This window comes from Trichomycterus rosablanca, unplaced genomic scaffold, assembly GCF_030014385.1.
Source record: "Trichomycterus rosablanca isolate fTriRos1 unplaced genomic scaffold, fTriRos1.hap1 scaffold_173, whole genome shotgun sequence".
NCBI classification, from domain to species: Eukaryota; Metazoa; Chordata; class Actinopteri; order Siluriformes; family Trichomycteridae; genus Trichomycterus; species Trichomycterus rosablanca.
Window position 1 is genome coordinate 57,791 of NW_026947001.1, and position 18,861 is coordinate 76,651.

General features: G+C 44.1%; 2 protein-coding genes, 1 long non-coding RNA gene and 2 other non-coding genes across 9 annotated transcripts; 4 read left to right on the forward strand and 1 right to left on the reverse strand.

Moving 5' to 3' along the window:
• Positions 1 to 83, reverse strand: trnal-cag (transfer RNA leucine (anticodon CAG)). Its single transcript has one exon. It is a non-coding gene; the product is annotated as a tRNA-Leu (tRNA).
• An 820-nt stretch (positions 84 to 903) lies between these two features.
• trnar-acg (transfer RNA arginine (anticodon ACG)) lies at positions 904 to 976 on the forward strand. Its single transcript has one exon. It is a non-coding gene; the product is annotated as a tRNA-Arg (tRNA).
• Positions 977 to 9,526: 8,550 nt separating this feature from the next.
• LOC134305959 (arf-GAP with coiled-coil, ANK repeat and PH domain-containing protein 2-like) lies at positions 9,527 to 12,371 on the forward strand. The gene is made up of 9 exons (XM_062990246.1): positions 9,527 to 9,750; positions 10,023 to 10,074; positions 10,262 to 10,359; positions 10,606 to 10,841; positions 11,040 to 11,120; positions 11,334 to 11,432; positions 11,601 to 11,663; positions 11,799 to 11,893; positions 12,360 to 12,371. The coding sequence occupies exons 1-9, from the start codon at positions 9,527 to 9,529 to the stop codon at positions 12,369 to 12,371; spliced, it is 960 nt and encodes a 319-aa protein (XP_062846316.1).
• LOC134305960 (serine/threonine-protein kinase pim-1-like) lies at positions 12,100 to 12,813 on the forward strand. Its single transcript, XM_062990247.1, has 2 exons — positions 12,100 to 12,152; positions 12,293 to 12,813. Exon 2 carries the CDS (start codon positions 12,371 to 12,373, stop codon positions 12,758 to 12,760), a length of 390 nt encoding a protein of 129 aa, XP_062846317.1. The 5' UTR covers positions 12,100 to 12,152; positions 12,293 to 12,370; the 3' UTR covers positions 12,761 to 12,813.
• A 150-nt stretch (positions 12,814 to 12,963) lies between these two features.
• LOC134305961 (uncharacterized) lies at positions 12,964 to 17,344 on the forward strand. Of its 5 annotated transcripts, none has more exons than XR_010008870.1 (6): positions 12,964 to 12,978; positions 15,862 to 15,964; positions 16,498 to 16,531; positions 16,823 to 16,920; positions 17,021 to 17,138; positions 17,246 to 17,344. It is a non-coding gene; the product is annotated as an uncharacterized LOC134305961 (long non-coding RNA). The 5 variants fall into 5 exon arrangements; XR_010008873.1 differs by lacking the exon at positions 15,862 to 15,964 and adding an exon at positions 16,258 to 16,382; XR_010008872.1 differs by lacking the exon at positions 12,964 to 12,978 and adding an exon at positions 16,258 to 16,382 and having other exon boundaries at positions 15,809 to 15,964.
• The last annotated feature ends 1,517 nt before the right edge of the window (positions 17,345 to 18,861 follow it).

Consider the following 18,861-nt stretch of genomic DNA (forward strand, 5'->3'; position numbering starts at 1 on the left):
TGTCAGAAGTGGGATTCGAACCCACGCCTCCAGGGGAGACTGCGACCTGAACACAGCGCCTTAGACCACTCGGCCATCCTGACCTGAACGCACGTTATGAAAGACAATTTTCCTCAACACCCCCACATGGCCACAGATTTGTACGAACTGCTGAATCTTTTTACATTATTATGTATGTTAGAGGGTTAAAGACATAAGTTTGTATAAAGCACTAGCAGTCAGAAGTTCAGACCCACGCCTCAATGAGAGACTGTGACCTGAACGCAGCTCGTTAGACCGCATCCTGACTAGCATGGGTACCATCGACACCACCCTCGCCCCACACGGACTAATATTTGTACGAACTTTTCACATTATTATGTACAGTAAATGTACTGACTGTAACCCATTTGCTGCACTGTACACTTTGTCACTAGGCTGTAAACCATATATCAATAGAAAGGGAGCCCCATATGAGCACTCCAACTGACCAAATAATGTTTTTTGGATGGACCATTGTTAGCACTGTAACGGCACTAGCATGTTAGGGTGTGTTTTCTCTGGTATAAGTGTATTGGGTACAGCCTTCTTGTTGGGTTTTTAACTGACTGGATTATTTATTAAGATTATTTATTATTTTTTAAGAACTCAAACCCTGTTGTGCTCGTTGTTTGCCTATTAGTTCCTCGTTGCCTTGTTGCTGTAGCTCAAGCAGCTTGTTCTGTTGAAACTGTGACTATAGTCTATCAGGGAGCAGTGGCTGAGCATTGGGAAGCCATGCTCATATAGTGGTTAGTACTCTGCGTTGTGGCCGTAGCAACCCCGGTTCGAATCCAAGTCACGGCACTGTCTTTTTGTATGCCGTGCTTCAAAGGTTTCTATTCTCTCCTCGGGCAAGAGACCGTCAGAACCATAGTCAAACAGGGGCCAGTGGCGCAATGGAGAACGCGTCTGACTACGGATCAGAAGATTCTAGATTCGACTCCTGGCTGGCTCGGTTTCCTTATGCCTTTTTTTTGTCTCTCTAACTCCTTTTGTATGGAGCACCAACAATGCATCCAACAATGGAGGTCTTGTCAAAGTGAAAAAGACTTGTCAGAGTGGAAAGAAGTGGCTGATGCTGTTGGAACTATGACTGCAGTCTATCAGCCGACATGAGCCACCAGTGGCAGACTGCTGGGAAGCCGTGATCGTATAGTGGTTAGTACTCTGCGTTGTGGCCGCAGCAATCCGGGTCACGGCACTGTCTTGTCGTATGCCGTGCTTCGAAGGTTTCTATTCTCACCTTGTTCTAACTCCTTGTGTATGGTTCTCTGTACCCCAGATCCAACAATGCAGGTCTTGTCAAGGTGACAAAGACTTGGTAGAGCGGAAAGAAGTGGCTGATGCTGGCACCAGCCGATACTGAGCTTTGCAGTTTCCCATATGGTCTAGTGGTCAGGTTTCCTGGTTTTTACCCAGGTGGCCCGGGTTTGACTCCCAGTATGGGAATTGCCTTCTATGATTGGACTTGAGCAAAACTTTGCCCATTACTTCCTCTGCGCCTTGTTGCTGTAGCTCAAGCAGCTTTTTCTGTTGGAACTATGACTGCAGTCTATCAGGGGGCAGCCGACATGAGCCACCAGTGGCAGACTGCTGGGAAGCCATGATCGTATAGTGGTTAGTACTCTGTGTTGTGGCCGCAGCAACCCCGGTTCGAATCTGTGTCACGGCACTGTCTTTTCGTATGCCGTGCTTCGAAGGTTTCTATTCTCTCTCTTTTTTTGTCTCTCTAACTCCTTGTGTATGGTTCTCTGTACCCCAGATCCAACAATGCAGGTCTTGTCAAGGTGACAAAGACTTGGCAGAGCAGAATGAAGTGGCTGATTCTGGCGTCAGCCGGTGCTGAGCCTTGCAGTTTCCCATATGGTCTAGCGGTCAGGATTCCTGATTTTTACCCAGGTTTTTGACTTCCGGTATGGGAATTGGCCTTTATGATTGGACTCGAGCAAAACTCTGTGTATTAGTTCCTCGGCGCCTTGTTGCTGTAGCTCAAGCAGCTTGCAGTTCAAATCTTAGGCCATGTGGGGGTGTTGAGGAAAATTGGCATTGGTAACGTGCAAGTACAGTGTATCACAAAAGTGAGTACACCCCTCACATTTCTGCAGATATTTAAGTATATTTTTTCATGGGACAACACTGACAAAATGACACTTTGACACAATGAAAAGTAGTCTGTGTGCAGCTTATATAACAGTGTAAATTTATTCTTCCCTCAAAATAACTCAATATACAGCCATTAATGTCTAAACCACCGGCAACAAAAGTGAGTACACCCCTAAGAGACTACACCCCTAAATGTCCAAATTGAGCACTGCTTGTCATTTTCCCTCCAAAATGTCATGTGACTTGTTAGTGTTACTAGGTCTCAGGTGTGCATAGGGAGCAGGTGTGTTCAATTTAGTAGTACAGCTCTCACACTCTCTCATACTGGTCACTGAAAGTTCCAACATGGCACCTCATGGCAAATAACTCTCTGAGGATCTTAAAAGACGAATTGTTGCGCTACATGAAGATGGCCAAGGCTACAAGAAGATTGCCAACACCCTGAAACTGAGCTGCAGCACAGTGGCCAAGATCATCCAGCGTTTTAAAAGAGCAGGGTCCACTCAGAACAGACCTCGCGTTGGTCGTCCAAAGAAGCTGAGTGCACGTGCTCAGCGTCACATCCAACTGCTGTCTTTGAAAGATAGGCGCAGGAGTGCTGTCAGCATTGCTGCAGAGATTGAAAAGGTGGGGGGTCAGCCTGTCAGTGCTCAGACCATACGCTGCACACTACATCAAATTGGTCTGCATGGCTGTCACTCCAGAAGGAAGCCTCTTCTGAAGTCTCTACACAAGAAAGCCCGCAAACAGTTTGCTGAAGACATGTCAACAAAGGACATGGATTACTGGAACCATGTCCTATGGTCTGATGAGACCAAGATTAATTTGTTTGGTCCAGATGGTCTCAAGCATGTGTGGCGGAAATCAGGTGAGGAGTACAAAGATAAGTGTGTCATGCCTACAGTCAAGCATGGTGGTTGGAATGCCATGGTCTGGAGCTGCATGAGTGCAGCAGGTGTTGGGGAGTTACATTTCATTGAGGGACACATGAACTCCAATATGTACTGTGAAATACTGAAGCAGAGCATGATCCCCTCCCTCCGGAAACTGGGTCGCAGGGCAGTGTTCCAGCATGATAATGACCCCAAACACACCTCTAAGACGACCACTGCTTTATTGAAGAGGCTGAGGGTAAAGGTGTTGGACTGGCCAAGCATGTCTCCAGACCTAAACCCAATAGAACATCTTTGGGGCATCCTTAAGCGGAAGGTGGAGGAGCGCAAAGTCTCGAATATCCGCCAGCTCCGTGATGTCGTCATGGAGGAGTGGAAAAGCATTCCAGTGGCAACCTGTGAAGCTCTGGTAAACTTCATGCCCAGGAGAGTTAAGGCAGTTCTGGGAAATAATGGTGGCCACACAAAATATTGACACTTCAGAAACTTTCACTAAGGGGTGTACTCACTTTTGTTGCCGGTGGTTTAGACATTAATGGCTGTATATTGAGTTATTTTGAGGGAAGAATAAATTTACACTGTTATATAAGCTGCACACAGACTACTTTTCATTGTGTCAAAGTGTCATTTTGTCAGTGTTGTCCCATGAAAAGATATACTTAAATATCTGCAGAAATGTGAGGGGTGTACTCACTTTTGTGATACACTGTAAGTCAGGATGGCCAAGCAGTCGTTCAGCTCGCAGTCTCCCCTGGAGCCGTGGGTTCAAATTCCCCTTCTGACAGCTCATGATTTATACCTTCAAATCGGGAACAAAGATGCAAATGCACATAAGGTATTACAGTTACATACAGTGTATCACAAAAGTGAGTACACCCCTCACATTTCTGCAGATATTTAAGTATATCTTTTCATGGGACAACACTGACAAAATGACACTTTGACACAATGAAAAGTAGTCTGTGTGCAGCTTATATAACAGTGTAAATTTATTCTTCCCTCAAAATAACTCAATATACAGCCATTAATGTCTAAACCACCGGCAACAAAAGTGAGTACACCCCTTAGTGAAAGTTCCTGAAGTGTCAATATTTTGTGTGGCCACCATTATTTCCCAGAACTGCCTTAACTCTCCTGGGCATGGAGTTTACCAGAGCTTCACAGGTTGCCACTGGAATGCTTTTCCACTCCTCCATGACGACATCACGGAGCTGGCGGATATTCGAGACTTTGCGCTCCTCCACCTTCCGCTTGAGGATGCCCCAAAGATGTTCTATTGGGTTTAGGTCTGGAGACATGCTTGGCCAGTCCATCAGTTTGGGGTCATTATCATGCTGGAACACTGTCCTGCGACCCAGTTTCCGGAGGGAGGGGATCATGCTCTGCTTCAGTATTTCACAGTACATATTGGAGTTCATGTGTCCCTCAATGAAATGTAACTCCCCAACACCTGCTGCACTCATGCAGCCCCAGACCATGGCATTCCCACCACCATGCTTGACTGTAGGCATGACACACTTATCTTTGTACTCCTCACCTGATTGCCGCCACACATGCTTGAGACCATCTGAACCAAACAAATTAATCTTGGTCTCATCAGACCATAGGACATGGTTCCAGTAATCCATGTCCTTTGTTGACATGTCTTCAGCAAACTGTTTGCGGGCTTTCTTGTGTAGAGACTTCAGAAGAGGCTTCCTTCTGGGGTGACAGCCATGCAGACCAATTTGATGTAGTGTGCGGCGTATGGTCTGAGCACTGACAGACTGACCCCCCACCTTTTCAATCTCTGCAGCAATGCTGACAGCACTCCTGCGCCTATCTTTCAAAGACAGCAGTTGGATGTGACGCTGAGCACGTGCACTCAGCTTCTTTGGACGACCAACGCGAGGTCTGTTCTGAGTGGACCCTGCTCTTTTAAAACGCTGGATGATCTTGGCCACTGTGCTGCAGCTCAGTTTCAGGGTGTTGGCAATCTTCTTGTAGCCTTGGCCATCTTCATGTAGCGCAACAATTCATCTTTTAAGATCCTCAGAGAGTTCTTTGCCATGAGGTGCCATGTTGGAACTTTCAGTGACCAGTATGAGAGAGTGTGAGAGCTGTACTACTAAATTGAACACACCTGCTCCCTATGCACACCTGAGACCTAGTAACACTAACAAATCACATGACATTTTGGAGGGAAAATGACAAGCAGTGCTCAATTTGGACATTTAGGGGTGTAGTCTCTTAGGGGTGTACTCACTTTTGTTGCCGGTGGTTTAGACATTAATGGCTGTATATTGAGTTATTTTGAGGGAAGAATAAATTTACACTGTTATATAAGCTGCACACAGACTACTTTTCATTGTGTCAAAGTGTCATTTTGTCAGTGTTGTCCCATGAAAAGATATACTTAAATATCTGCAGAAATGTGAGGGGTGTACTCACTTTTGTGATACACTGTATAATCACAAACACCCCACCACCACCATTAAAAAGAAAACCCTCCAGCAGCACTGCAACAAGAACAGAACAATCTCCTACAAGTCCAACAAAATCAAAGAGAATGTACTTCATAAAAGATCTCATCCCCGAATATGGCTGCATGTTGGCACTGTCGGCTGACTGAGACTTTTTGAACTGCACTATTTTGGCCCTTACATAAAGCAGCATCAACCCTTAAGTCCGTCTGTCAGTGGTACAAAGACAGTTATGCAGCATTAACACTCTGCTCTGTCAGTACATTAAAATTTGCAAAGGGTAAGGACGGTTCAAAGTAGGGGGAATTAGCTCAAATGGTAGAGCGCTCGCTTAGCATGTGAGAGGTAGCGGAATCGATGCCCGCATTCTCCAGTGCAGAAACATTATGATCGTTTAAGGCATCACGTAATATGAAACTTGTTGCGTCAATGCTCACTGAAACGCAGCATCAAAATTTACCATTTTTTATTTTTAAATTGACAAACGCAATAACTTGTAATTTTTCAATTTTGAAATGTTTTTGGTTAAAGCAGCGGTACGTGACATTTTGTTGGTTTTTCATCTGGTGAACTGCTTTGTAAAAGATGAACAGCTGAAACTCACAACATCCCCTTTAAATGCAGCATCAACCCTTAAGTCAGTCTGTCAGTGGTACAAAGACAGTTATTATTTTTTTTAGTTTGTCCTAAAAGCTGGGATGAACATTTTAAATAAACTGAGTCTGTGATGATATAAAAGCACCGCATAATATAGAAAAGAGTATGTGAGATTAAACACGTTGCACTCCTACTTAATGCAGCATCAACACTCTGTTAATCCATTAAAATTTACAAAGGGTAAAGGATAGTTTTTGTAATAGAAAACTAAGACTAACTAGGACTAAGATTTGTACGAACTGTTATATCTTTTCATATTATTATGTATGGTAGTGGGTTAATGACATAAATTTATATCAAGTACATGCTGTCAGAAATGGGATTCGAACCCACGCCTCCAGGGAGACAGCCACCTGAATGCAGCGCCTTAGACCGCTCGGCCATCCTGACTAGCCAGAGAATGATTAAGACCACTCTCACCCAGATTTGTACTAACTCCTTAATCTGTAACCCATTTGTTGCACTGTACACTTTGTCACTACGCTGTAAATCATATATCAATAGAAAGGGAGCCCCATATGAGATCTCCAACTGACCAAATAATGTTTTTTGGGTGGACCATTCTTAGCACTGTAACGGCACTAGCGTGTTAGGGTGTGTTTTCTCTGGTATGAGTGTATTAGGTACAGCCTTCTTGTTGGCTTTTTAACTGACTGGATTATTTGTTATGAACTCAAACCCGGTTTGTGCTTGTTGTAGGCTATTCAATCGTCCACAAGATTGAATAATATGAATACAGTTAATATTGTATTATATAATAGAATGACTATAAAGCTGAGTCTGAGCTTAAACACTTGCACCCTGACTTTATAATGCAGCATCAATGCTCTGTTAGCACATTAGTAAAGGTGGGGTTTTCGTAAGGGGAAGTAACTCAAATTGTAGAGCGCTCGCTTAGCATGCGAGAGGTAGTGGGATCGATGCCCGCATTCTCCAGTGCAGAAACATTATGATCATTTGGCAGCAACTCGGAATCTGAAATGATAAAATTAAGGCGAAATTCGTTGCAGCATTAATCTTTAGGCCAGTCTGTCAGTGTTACAATGTCATTAACGCCCTATTTACTCTTAAACAGTTTTATTTACATACCTTTTTTGTTTTGTTTTGACAGAAATGCATGAACTTATAATGCTACAATATTAAAATGCACCAGAGTTTTATTTCTTAGTTTGATCGCTGCTATTGATATAACTGAAATGATATTATTGTTATATTTTTTATTTACTTTTTGAAGTTTTTTTGAAAAAAAGACTCACAGTGATCATTACCAGGATAAAACAGGCAGTGAATGAATGAATGTATTCCATAATAAGAAACAATAAGAACATCCATCATACCACCAGGTGGTGGAAGTGTGATTGTGTGGGGATGCTTTGACATTTGGGTGACTTCATGGGAGTCTTAATCGATTGAACCAGGAATAATGAACCACTGCATTGATTCTCAGTGCTGAGAATCATCCACTATCTAAATAATACCTGCTCTGTGGTGGTCCTGTGGGGGTCCTGACCATTGAAGAACAGAGTGAGCAGTCTAGAGTCAGTAATTGTAGAACTACAAAGTGCTTCTATATGGTAAGTGGAGCTGATAAAATGGACAGTGAGTGTAGAAACAAGGAGGTGGTTTTAATGTTATGGCTGATTAGTGTAAACTCACACACTGCTGTATGTGCTTGCATGACTGTAGGACGCGTTTTCAGTGCATTACCGTAATATCCATAAAATGTGTCCTTGCGATTTCAGTGCAGCAAAGTTTGTGTAGAGACTGCAGCAGCGGATACTGTGTTTGTTTAGAAAATGTGGTCATACTTTTTTCAACAAGGTAAGTTTAAGATGCTACGGACAAAACTGTGTTGTACTGCTATGATGATACGACTATGTTCCAAACCCTTTTAGACTCTTCCACCACCGTTAGCGCTTCTCTGTTAGTTCAGCTCATTAAATATATTATCCACAGTATCGCTTACTTTTACAAACCCAATTTCAAGGTTTAGACAGAAGAGAAAATGTCAATGTAAATAGACAGCAGTTTGTAAAAGATGTTATTTATATTGTAGCATACAAACATACATCGCTCCAAAATATGAATGAACGCTTCAGCCAGGGTTGCCAGATTGCGCATTTCAAAGTCCGCCAAAATGCATGGAAAACCGCCCAACATACTCACGAAAAACAGCCGATAATCAGCGCTTAAACAATATTAAACCAGTTAAACATGACCTACTACTGCTGATATCTCACAAATCAGTGATTTATTATAAATTATGAATGGCATTTGAAATAATGAATGGCATTTGAAATAATAAAAAACTAAGACTAAGAAGTCTTAAGAAGTGTTTCTTTAGGTTTTTTGTGTTCTTGCTAGAACTGTTTCTACTTGAAGAACTATTTAGTATAAATCAAGGTTCTTTGCTATCTCAATTTGATTTTTATGGACTTTTTTATTTTGCCACAAATAAATGCACATAACATTTAAGGACTGGAAAACAATCGTGCAATTGATACAGGAAAAAGGTGAAAGAAAGGAATCTGTTTGTAATCTACCTGCAAAATTTTTCTCCTGAGATGTTTTTTTTTTTGTGTGTGTAAGCAGCAACATACTTCACCTAAAACTTTATATAATCACCTTCAAGAGATCCGAAACAGAAATAAAACGTTTTATATTAATTCTACAGGACAACGTATGTTAAAGTTTGTAATTTAAGTCACATGCTTGTGAGGATTAAAGTTGGTTGCAGAGCTCGGGTAGCTCAGTCGGTAGAGCATCAGACTTTTAATCTGAGGGTCCAGGGTTCAAGTCCCTGTTTGAATTATCCACAAAGTTGAATCAGTTCATCTGGACACAAGTTTGTTGTAGAGATACGTTTCGTCACTCAATCCGAATGACTTCTTCAGTCTGAGCTGGTGTTGAATACCCTAATCTTATATGCAGTATATCCATCTCCTCTCTACTGCTTTCATAACATTGATTGGGGCATTTAAAAAAGTTAAAAAGTGTTTCTTCAGCAGCTGTTTTCTACCATTCATTATTTATTCTTTAACTAAAAATGATTCATGTAAATGTATTTGATACACATGTTGTGTAAGGTTACAGTAATTATCACTAACAGCACAAATAAAAGAAATAATTAACACAGTAAAATCAAAGAAAGACATTTTTCATAAATTAGGTGTGTGTGTGTGTGTGTGGGGGGGGGGGGGGGGGGGGGGTTAAAATCATTTGAGTAAAATAATGAAAAATAAACAAATGGTGAAATTTAAATGTACACCATCACCTGCAGCACTGCAGCACTGAGACCTTCTGCCTTTGTGACATCATTGTGATGACACTGAGTGTTCTATGAGAGCTCAGTTTAGTTGAACCTTCAGTGTTTGTACATCATTTCTCATGATGGCTGCTGAACAGGAGAGACGTGCTACCGACCATCCTTCTCTAATGCGACGCTTTTGGCGTAGTCTGTGCTGGCCGTTCGGTCGAGTTCGTTCTCAGACGTCTTTTCAGGACGTCTGTGGTGGCGAGACCGAACCGGAGGGCAGTGTGGACGCAGAGAACCAGACAGTTATGGAGGGATACTTGTTCAAGAGGGCCAGTAATGTCTTTAAAACATGGAACAGGTTTGTAGAGAGCTAGAACACACGATGAGCAATCATTTAGGTAGAAATGAATGGCAAATTAAACCCCTCTAATCATCATAGCAATCGTTTCCTAAATATTGTACATTTTACTGACTCTGACTGATCAACGGCGTGTTAAATCAGAATACACAACGATTCAACTCTGAATGATTTAATATAAAGTTCATTTACAAGTGAAACCCTGCAGAATTTCAGTGCTATGCAGTTGTTTTATTTCTATGATTCCTTTTGTTTCTGTTTCTTTCCTTCAGGCGCTGGTTCCTGATTCAGAACAACCACCTTATGTACAAGAAGAAATCCGGGGTTAGTCACGTGTCCTTTGTCTAAAGTAAAATCAGTAGCAATAGTGGCCTACTGCAAAATCAACATAAAAAGGAGCAACTGTTCCTGAACAATCACTTTTAAGGACTTGTTTGCTAAAGTTTGAGTTGTTTTTGCTGGAACATTAGAGGTAAAGAAATGTTTGAGAAACCTTTTGTGCCCCCAGCAGAATATCATGGTGGTCATAGCTGATTTACGCCTGTGCACGGCCAAACACTACAAGAGCATCGGACGCCGTTGCTGCTTCCAGGTGGTTTCACCTACAAAGTAAGTCTAGTGTATCATCAGGCATGAAAATTCATTTGATTTCTTTATTTATGACACTCTGAAGGGCGTGGACGTGCAACAGTTCTGCTATACAAAGATGAAGAATTAAAAAAGGAACATTTTACTCTCTTTCTAATAGAAATGACATGAAAACCGGAGTGGAATAAGCACTTTGTTGTGCTGTAGATTCGTGCCATGTTCAGGGTGTGTGTGTGTGTGTGTGTGCGTGTGTGTGTGTGTGTGTAGGATCTGGGTATTGCAGGCCGATTCAGAGGAGAGAAGAGAGGCTTGGATCAGAACCATTCAGAACATGGTTGCTAACACCGATGGTGACAGAACAGACGAATCCATCACTTCCCAATCAAATGAGGTGGTGGATTTGAGCCCAAAACAGGAAGGATCCAGTAGCTCCTCTGAATCACGAGGATCCCAACACACAGAGAGAGACTCGCTACGTCCACCATCCACTTCTGGAACCTCAGGTGTGTTTGAAACTCCAGTCTAACAAGAACACTCGATTTCATCAAGTATAAAGCAAACCAGTTTCAAATGGCCAAAATTAACATTTAAATGGATGCAGACACATTCCATTTCAACTTTCCTACTCTTTCTGATTGATAACTGCTCCGTCCCAAACCTCGTACCCTTGACCATCCACTTCTGACCTTGCCTCTGTACAGCTGAGCTGAGTCTTGGCGAAATTGTGCTGGAATCGGCTGCTGTGTTGGATTCCCTCTCTGATGCTTCTCTAGCGAGCAGTGGTAAGTACACACTACAGCAAGTCATCTAGAAAACCATTTTTTTATTCAGAGCTAAATTTACTAGGTGAAAGGTTTTAAGTGAATGAGTGCAGTGATTTAGAAAAGAATCCAGTTCAGGTTTGATTTAGAACAATTTTCTAGGAAAGATTCACTCTGTGATTGTTTGAAAGTCGATGTAAAACACTGATACTAACACAAAACACATCTGTTAAGTCGAGAGCATTGAAGGTACAGTTGGAGGGACCTCACACATCGAAGAGAGCCCGGTGGAACTGAGCACCAGCACCTCCTCCAGCAACTTCATCCACACAGGTCAGCCAGAGCTTTACTGAACCATTCAATGATATTGTGAACTGGTAAGATTTAATGATGAAACATTTGTAACGTATGACTCTGTAAAGCTCTATACACTTGTTGTACATCTGATGTGTTAGAGATCATTTACTAACAGTGATTAAATGACATTTGTGTGAACAACAGCTGGTGAGAAGAGCACGACTACAGGAAAGCACTCGGTCCAGAGAGGCAGCGCTCCTTCCAAAGGTCTGTCCAGCCTTACATCTTTCATAGAACAAATATTATCTAGAGCTTAAATCATGCTGCTCTTGAGTTTTTTATTGAGTTTTTTACTTTTACTGAGGAGTTTCTATCAGAATAACAACACGTCCTGTTTTACAGAGTGCTTCGATAGCCTGTACGGAGTCGGAAAGCTTCTGGGCAAAGGAGGCTGCGGTTCTGTGTTTGCAGGACTTCGTAAGGCCGATGGAAAACAGGTGAGATATTTACTCGGCTCTGCTCAGAGTTACACGAGAATTGTCGATCATTACAAAGCTGCTTTGATCTTAAGATCCACAATGACTACGCATGTCATCAAACTTGTAGTTAAAAAGCGAACGGCCCTTTTGGTTACTGTTGGCCAAAAGTACGTTCCCGTAATATTCGTTCCTGATTTTAATCGTTTTGTTTTGCATGTTTTAATAGGTTGCTATTAAGATTGTGCTGAAGAGTGGCTGTGACAGATTCATCACCATTGTAAGTAACATTTGTTTCACTTGTGAAATATTGCAAAGATGCAACAGCCATATAAAAAAAACCTTATCTTATAAATGACATGATGCATTAAAATGCAAAATAGCATCGAATGTAACCGCCACTCTGCCTATTTACTATAGATTCCAACCCCATGCTAACCATGTCTGCTCAAATATTAGCCTGGTGAGAAGAACGGTCTCCCTGTAGAGGTGGCGTTGATGCTGATGGTGTCCGAGCCACCTCGCTGCGAACACGTCCTGGAGCTCCTGGAATGGTTCGACATGCCCGAGTGCTACGTCTTGATCCTGGAGCGACCCGCCTGCTGCATGGACCTCTTCGAATACCGCAGGAACGTCTCACTTCCCGAACATCTGGCTCAGGTCATCATGTGGCAGGTGGTTCTCGCCGCCCGTCATTGCCGTGATCGTGGCGTTCTCCATCGGGATATCAAGGAGCAGAACCTTCTGGTCAGTTTCGACACGTTAGAGGTCAAGCTCATAGACTTTGGCTGTGGGGACTTGCTCAAGTCGACACCCTACAGACGTTTTGCAGGTAATTGTACCTCGGAGGTCAGTAGCTATGAAACACAGATGACAGCGATCGCATAGGAAAGCCGTGTGTGTGAACCGTTTCTCTCACTTTTATTCAGGCACCATACTATACGCCCCACCTGAATGGATCGAGGAAGGTAAGTATCATGGTTGCGCTGCAACGGTGTGGAGCCTGGGCGTCCTTTTGTTTGTTCTAGTGTGTGGAGAGCTGCCATTCTGGAATGAGAGGGAGATCGCTGCTGGACACCTGATCTTCAAAGCTGGTGTGTCTATGGGTAAGAAAATGCAGAAACATAAGAAGCATGTCTCTTTTCGTTTTTTTTTTAAAGTGATGTTAAATAGTTTCTATTACAATGTTGTAACGACCTGATCACTGCACGCACAGCCTGCCGTCATCTGATCAGACGCTGCCTGGCCAAGGATCCGAATAAGCGACCCAGCCTCGAGATGATCCTGGAGCACAACTGGTTTTCAGAGATCCTTAGGAACTAAGTCCAGGTGTAAGGTTTCCTGCGGCGTTGGGACTAACCTACCTTGGTCCCCGGCGTTGCAGGAATTACAGATCCTCTGGAACAAAGGCCTTAAATTAGAGGTCTCCTAATTAAGGCTGACGACCTGCAGCTGCACCTGCTTATTTAAGCAGGCACCATGCAGCCACAGGTTGTCACGCCTTTGTCCCTGTTTCGTTTGGTTTGGTTTCTTTTAGTTTAAGTCGACGTTTTTGTTTTACTCCCAGCCACAGCAAGGATTGGCTGGTGATTTAGCACACGGGTTCCCCGAACTTCGCGACGGCGATTTCGGGGTGTCCCGTGTGCTAAACAGGTGTGCGGCTTCCCGATCGTGCTGAGGCGCGGTCGGTGACATGGCCACCTGTCCCCGAACTTCGTGACGGCGAGTTCAGCGTGTTCTTTGCACAATACGGGTTGGTTTCATTCCAGCTTCGGCTTGGTGATAAACCACCCGATTCCCGAACTTCGCGACGGTGAGTTCGGTGTATCCCCGAACATCGCGACGGCGAGTTCGGCGTGTTCCTTGCACTATACGGGTTGGCTGTTTTCCCCCGCCGCTTATGCGGTCTTTGGGAATTCAGCCCACGAGCCCGTTATGCAAGCGCTCCGGGTGTGTTCCTTGCACTATACGGGTTAGCTGTTCTCCCCTGCCGCTTAAGCGGTCTTTGGGAATTCAGCCTGCGAACCCGTTATGCAAGCGCTCCGGGTTGGCTGTTTTTCCCCCGGCGCTTAAGCGGTCTTTGGGAATACAGCCATCGCTCCGAACGACGCGACGGCGAGTTCGGTGTGTTCTTTGCGTTAAACGGATTGGTTGCATTCCAGCTGCGGCTGACGATCAAGCCATCCGTTTCCCCGAACATCGCAACGGCGAGTTTGGTGTGTTTCTTGTTTCCTATAGGTGAGCTTCTGCCTGGTGACAGCATGGTGCGACTAGTGACAGAGCCACCGATTTCCTCGGACTGCGCTGACGCGGGTCTGGATTATTCTCTTGTTTCCTATAGGTGAGCTTCTGCCTGGTGACAGCATGGTGCGACTAGTGACAGAGCCACCGGTTTCCTCGGACTGCGCCGACGCGGGTCCGGATCATTCTCTTGTTTCCTATAGGTGAGCTTCTGCCTGGTGACAGCATGGTGCGACTAGTGACAGAGCCACCGGTTTGCTCGGACTGCGCTGACGCGGGTCCGGATCATTCTCTTGTTTCCTATAGGTGAGCTTCTGCCTGGTGACAGCATGGTGCGACTAGTGACAGAGCCACCGGTTTCCTCGGACTGCGCTGACGCGGGTCTGGATCATTCTCTTGTTTCCTATAGGTGAGCTTCTGCCTGGTGACAGCATGGTGCGACTAGTGACAGAGCCACCGGTTTGCTCGGACTGCGCTGACGCGGGTCCGGATCATTCTCTTGTTTCCTATAGGTGAGCTTCTGCCTGGTGACAGGATGGTGCGACTAGTGACAGAGCCACCGGTTTCCTCGGACTGCGCCGACGCGGGTCCGGATCATTCTCTTGTTTCCTATAGGTGAGCTTCTGCCTGGTGACAGCATGGTGCGACTAGTGACAGAGCCACCGGTTTGCTCGGACTGCGCTGACGCGGGTCCGGATCATTCTCTTGTTTCCTATAGGTGAGCTTCTGCCTGGTGACAGCATGGTGCGACTAGTGACAGAGCCACCGGTTTCCTCGGACTGCGCCGACGCGGGTCCGGATCATTCTCTTGTTTCCTATAGGTGAGCTTCTGCCTGGTGACAGCATGGTGCGACTAGTGACAGAGCCACCGGTTTCCTCGGACTGCGCTGACGCGGGTCCGGATCATTCTCTTGTTTCCTATAGGTGAGCTTCTGCCTGGTGACAGCATGGTGCGACTAGTGACAGAGCCACTGGTTTCCTCGGACTGCGCTGACGCGGGTCCGGATCATTCTCTTGTTTCCTATAGGTGAGCTTCTGCCTGGTGACAGCATGGTGCGACTAGTGACAGAGCCACCGGTTTCCTCGGACTGCGCCGACGCGGGTCTGGATCATTCTCTTGTTTCCTATAGGTGAGCTTCTGCCTGGTGACAGCATGGTGCGACTAGTGACAGAGCCACCGGTTTGCTCGGACTGCGCTGACGCGGGTCCGGATCATTCTCTTGTTTCCTATAGGTGAGCTTCTGCCTGGTGACAGCATGGTGCGACTAGTGACAGAGCCACCGGTTTCCTCGGACTGCGCCGACGCGGGTCTGGATCATTCTCTTGTTTCCTATAGGTGAGCTTCTGCCTGGTGACAGCATGGTGCGACTAGTGACAGAGCCACCGGTTTGCTCGGACTGCGCTGACGCGGGTCCGGATCATTCTCTTGTTTCCTATAGGTGAGCTTCTGCCTGGTGACAGCATGGTGCGACTAGTGACAGAGCCACCGGTTTCCTCGGACTGCGCTGACGCGGGTCTGGATCATTCTCTTGTTTCCTATAGGTGAGCTTCTGCCTGGTGACAGCATGGTGCGACTAGTGACAGAGCCACCGGTTTGCTCGGACTGCGCTGACGCGGGTCCGGATCATTCTCTTGTTTCCTATAGGTGAGCTTCTGCCTGGTGACAGCATGGTGCGACTAGTGACAGAGCCACCGGTTTCCTCGGACTGCGCCGACGCGGGTCCGGATCATTCTCTTGTTTCCTATAGGTGAGCTTCTGCCTGGTGACAGCATGGTGCGACTAGTGACAGAGCTACCGGTTTCCTCGGACTGCGCCGACGCGGGTCCGGATCATTCTCTTGTTTCCTATAGGTGAGCTTCTGCCTGGTGTCAGCATGGTGCGACTAGTGACAGAGCCACCTGTCCCCGGACATCGCGACGGCGAGTTCGGGTTATTCTCTAATTTCCTCTATGGAGAAGCTCCTGTCCTGCAATGCCGGTCGCGACGGCCTCGCAAGCCGCGATGGGGATTCGCGACTCGGTTTCATTTCCCTTTGTTAAAACGTTATATCCCTGATTATTATTTGTTTACTTTTATTAATAAACTTTTCTGTTACTTAACTCTGCATCTTGGGTCCTCCTTTTCCCCCCCCACGTAACACCAGGTCAGTTAGAACAAATAAGGATAGACCTAAATGGATATAGCTAAGAGTCTGTGTTAGCATATAGGCCAGATCACACGTTGCAATGAATCATCGTTGCATTTTGCTAATAACATCAAAGACACTAGGTTAGTAATTGGTGTGTAAAGAACTTTTAACCAAATAAAATCATACATTTTTATAGTTATAACAACAATTTCTCATGTCAAACTGTTTTTTTTTTTCCTTTTCTTTACTCTACAGGCACCTGTATGGGTTTGTAGCAGACAGATCATGGGTGAGCATATCAGAGACTAAGCAATGACTAAATGTGTATGAACAAAACCGTCCACTGTTTGCTTTCATGTAATGTAAAAGTAATCTGAGAGCATGAACACCAGAAAACACAACAGGAGTGATTTGGAGATCAGCAAAATTTTGTGGATCAGCTTGACGAGTCAGTCGACTGAATAATACTGAAGTTTTTCAAGCTGCTTTTCATCTGTTTCCCCCCTCAGATAATTATTAGCTTAACATCCCCTTAACACATGATGGAAATCAATCTCACATTATGTTTTCACCACCACAGCACAGGTCTGCTACAAGAACACATCCAGAGGTTTTTAGCTGAGGTTCAGATCACCTCCATTCCTCAGCACCATGTACATACCACGCCAGGTCAGAAAGGTGAGTGCTGGAGAAAGTGGTTTAGGCAGTTAGGAGTTTAACATAATTTAAACATCAATGATTGATATGGGTGTGTGTGTTCTGGGTAATTGTCTTATAGAAAGCCCCATCAATGAACAAGTCTAACCTACTGGAAGAAGCAACCAGATCAGATTTGGGCCTAAGCACCTTGATACCTCACAGAAGATGAAATGACTGAGTCACCACAACAATCTATGGTGGGTGTCTGGGAATGGATCCTGCAGACTTGTAACACATGTGTATTGTGCCTTGATTCCAGTCGATGGTAATTTAACGGTCAGTACATTGTTTTGTGTCCCTACAGATCAACGACCACGTCTGTCATCCTGAAAGCACTTTGACCTTCTCTGTGATGGTGTATGAGACAAGAGAGGAAACAAAACCAATAAAATATTGAATAAAACTGTGTTTGTACTGGCGTGTGTATTTTCTTTACCTACTTTATGACTTGCACAACACAGGAGAGCACCTTTTATGAGTAATTGATGCAGAAATGTAGATGAATCCTAAACAAGTTTGGAATGACCTTTTCCTGCAGCTGTAGTTTTGTACAGCTGAGAACGTATGGATATAAAAAATTATCAAAATTACCCTCTACAGTTGGCACATTTTGCCCAGCAACATTCCAGGAAACCAGACTTCACTCACTAAATCACTAAAGTACTTTATTTAAACCAGAGGGTCTAATGTCATGTAACAAAAAGCATTTTCAAAACTTATTTTGTTTATTAAAACATGTTACATATGACATGTTCTGACATTTCAACAACAAATGTTTAAAACACAACATAAAGGCACTGATCCCATAAACTGTAGTCCAGTGGTCATCAACAGGAACACTTCCATGTTTTTAATAGAAGACTGTGCAACTCCCCAGCACATCACTGTTGTTTAGAACTGGCACTACTTATGTCTGTCCAAAGATCTCTCATGGTTCTGTACAGGCTAAACAACAGAAACAGAAATGAACAAGCAACTCGTCACATAAGTGATAAAATATTATAAACTGAAATCTTTATCAATGAATAATGGAAAAAAAAATTCAAGTTAAATCAAGCAAAGTAAGGTGTGACTCATTTGAGAGTCGTTGCCCCACCTTGCCAGGTGTAAATTGGGGTTAAACTGACTAGGAGGGACATGCTTTATAGGTGGCTGACCAATTGGTGTAAAGTCCCTGGGATAAAGCAGGTTGTGTCTAAAGGTGTTGCTGGGTCTGAAATGTACCAGGGTGTCATGCTTGGAGAAGATAAGAGTTGTTTCTAAATTCCCTGAGGAATGTACATTCATGTTGTAACGACCAGTGTTGCCAGATTTTATTTGAAAGTGGCAGGGTCAAAAAGAGGGTTTTTATTTGCGGGAGTAGAATTTTGGCAGTGTTATTATGACGTTAGTATACTCCCACCATGATTTCTGGGGTGACTGTCAGTTTCATAGTTGTTTGACAGTTTGATTGTTACTGAGGAGAAGATAGTCGATGTAATTTTATCATGGTGGTACCTGGGTGATAATCTTGAAGCTTCAAATATTGTTATCAAAGCATGTAGAATGTATTTTAATTTTTTTTTTATTGTATAAATATACTCAGATAACCCAGAATAATATAATTTAGTAATGTATTATTCTAATATACTGTACATTGATCAGCTATAACATTAAAACCACCTCCTTGTTTCTACACTCACTGTCCATTTTATGAGCTCCACTTACCATATAGAAGCACTTTGTAGCTCTACAATTACTGACTGTAGTCCATCTGTTTTTCTGCATGTTTTGTTAGTCCCCTTTCATGCTGTTGCTGTGGCCACAACGCAGAGTACTAACCACTATACAATCACGGCTTCCCAGCGCTCAGCCACTGGTGGCTCACGTCAGCTGCTCCCTGATAGACTGCAGTCATAGTTCCAACAGAACAAGCTGCTT

Coding starts and splice junctions, on each gene's coding strand:
- LOC134305959 (XM_062990246.1), top strand. CDS start 9,527: ATGGCTGCTGAACAGGAGAGACGTGCTACCGACCATCCTTCTCTAATG. Junction 10,842..11,039: donor ATCCACTTCTGGAACCTCAG/GTGTGTTTGAAA, acceptor GCCTCTGTACAG/CTGAGCTGAGTCTTGGCGAA. Junction 11,121..11,333: donor TGCTTCTCTAGCGAGCAGTG/GTAAGTACACAC, acceptor ACATCTGTTAAG/TCGAGAGCATTGAAGGTACA.
- LOC134305960 (XM_062990247.1), top strand. CDS start 12,371: ATGCTGATGGTGTCCGAGCCACCTCGCTGCGAACACGTCCTGGAGCTC.